Source organism: Cynoglossus semilaevis, unplaced genomic scaffold, assembly GCF_000523025.1.
Source record: "Cynoglossus semilaevis isolate Cse_v1.0 unplaced genomic scaffold, Cse_v1.0 scaffold6886, whole genome shotgun sequence".
NCBI classification, from domain to species: Eukaryota; Metazoa; Chordata; class Actinopteri; order Pleuronectiformes; family Cynoglossidae; genus Cynoglossus; species Cynoglossus semilaevis.
Window position 1 is genome coordinate 1 of NW_007591459.1, and position 580 is coordinate 580.

Sequence of the window (580 nt, forward strand, 5' to 3'; positions counted from 1 at the left end):
CCCCGTCCCCTGTCCCCCCCATGTCCTCCCCCGTCCTCAGGCTCTCCCCTGGTCGTCTGTATAGTGTCTGTAACGTCCGCTCTGGACAGCTACGGTGAGGTGGACAAGTAAGTACCGCAGCGCCTTTCTAGCCTCTGGACAGACCCGTCCAATCCCCGTCCAATCCGTGTCTGTCCTCACCCGTCTGTCCTCTCTCTCTCTCTCTCTCAGCTGCTGGCTCTCACTGAAGAACGGCGCCATCTGGGCCTTCGTGGCCCCGGCTCTGTTTGTCATCGTGGTGAGTCGAGTGTATATATATATAAAGAGACACGTTAGGACACGCTAGTTACCGGTTGTCCATCAACTCGTCCTCTGGTTGTCCAGGTCAACGTTGGCATCTTGATATCCGTGACCAGGATCATCTCTCGGATCAGTGGAGAGAATTACAAGGTTCACGGGGACGCCAACGCGGTCAAGTGAGTGAGTGTGTCTCTCTGAGTGTCCATGTGTCCCCTGGTCCCTACTAAACCGTCCCCGTCCCCCGGTCTCCGTCCTGGTTTCAGACTCACCGTCAAGGCGGTCGCCGTCCTCCTTCCCATCC

The 580-nt window shown here is 57.6% G+C and overlaps 1 protein-coding gene across 1 annotated transcript; it reads left to right on the plus strand.

The window, feature by feature from the left end:
* Nucleotides 1–6: 6 nt before the first annotated feature.
* Nucleotides 7–574, plus strand: LOC103399620 (adhesion G-protein coupled receptor D1-like; the record flags this gene model as incomplete). Its single annotated transcript, XM_008338282.2, has 4 exons — nt 7–107; nt 211–277; nt 364–455; nt 543–574. Coding segments are annotated over 4 exons (292 nt in total), but the record flags the coding sequence as incomplete, so codon positions are not given.
* Nucleotides 575–580: the final 6 nt, after the last annotated feature.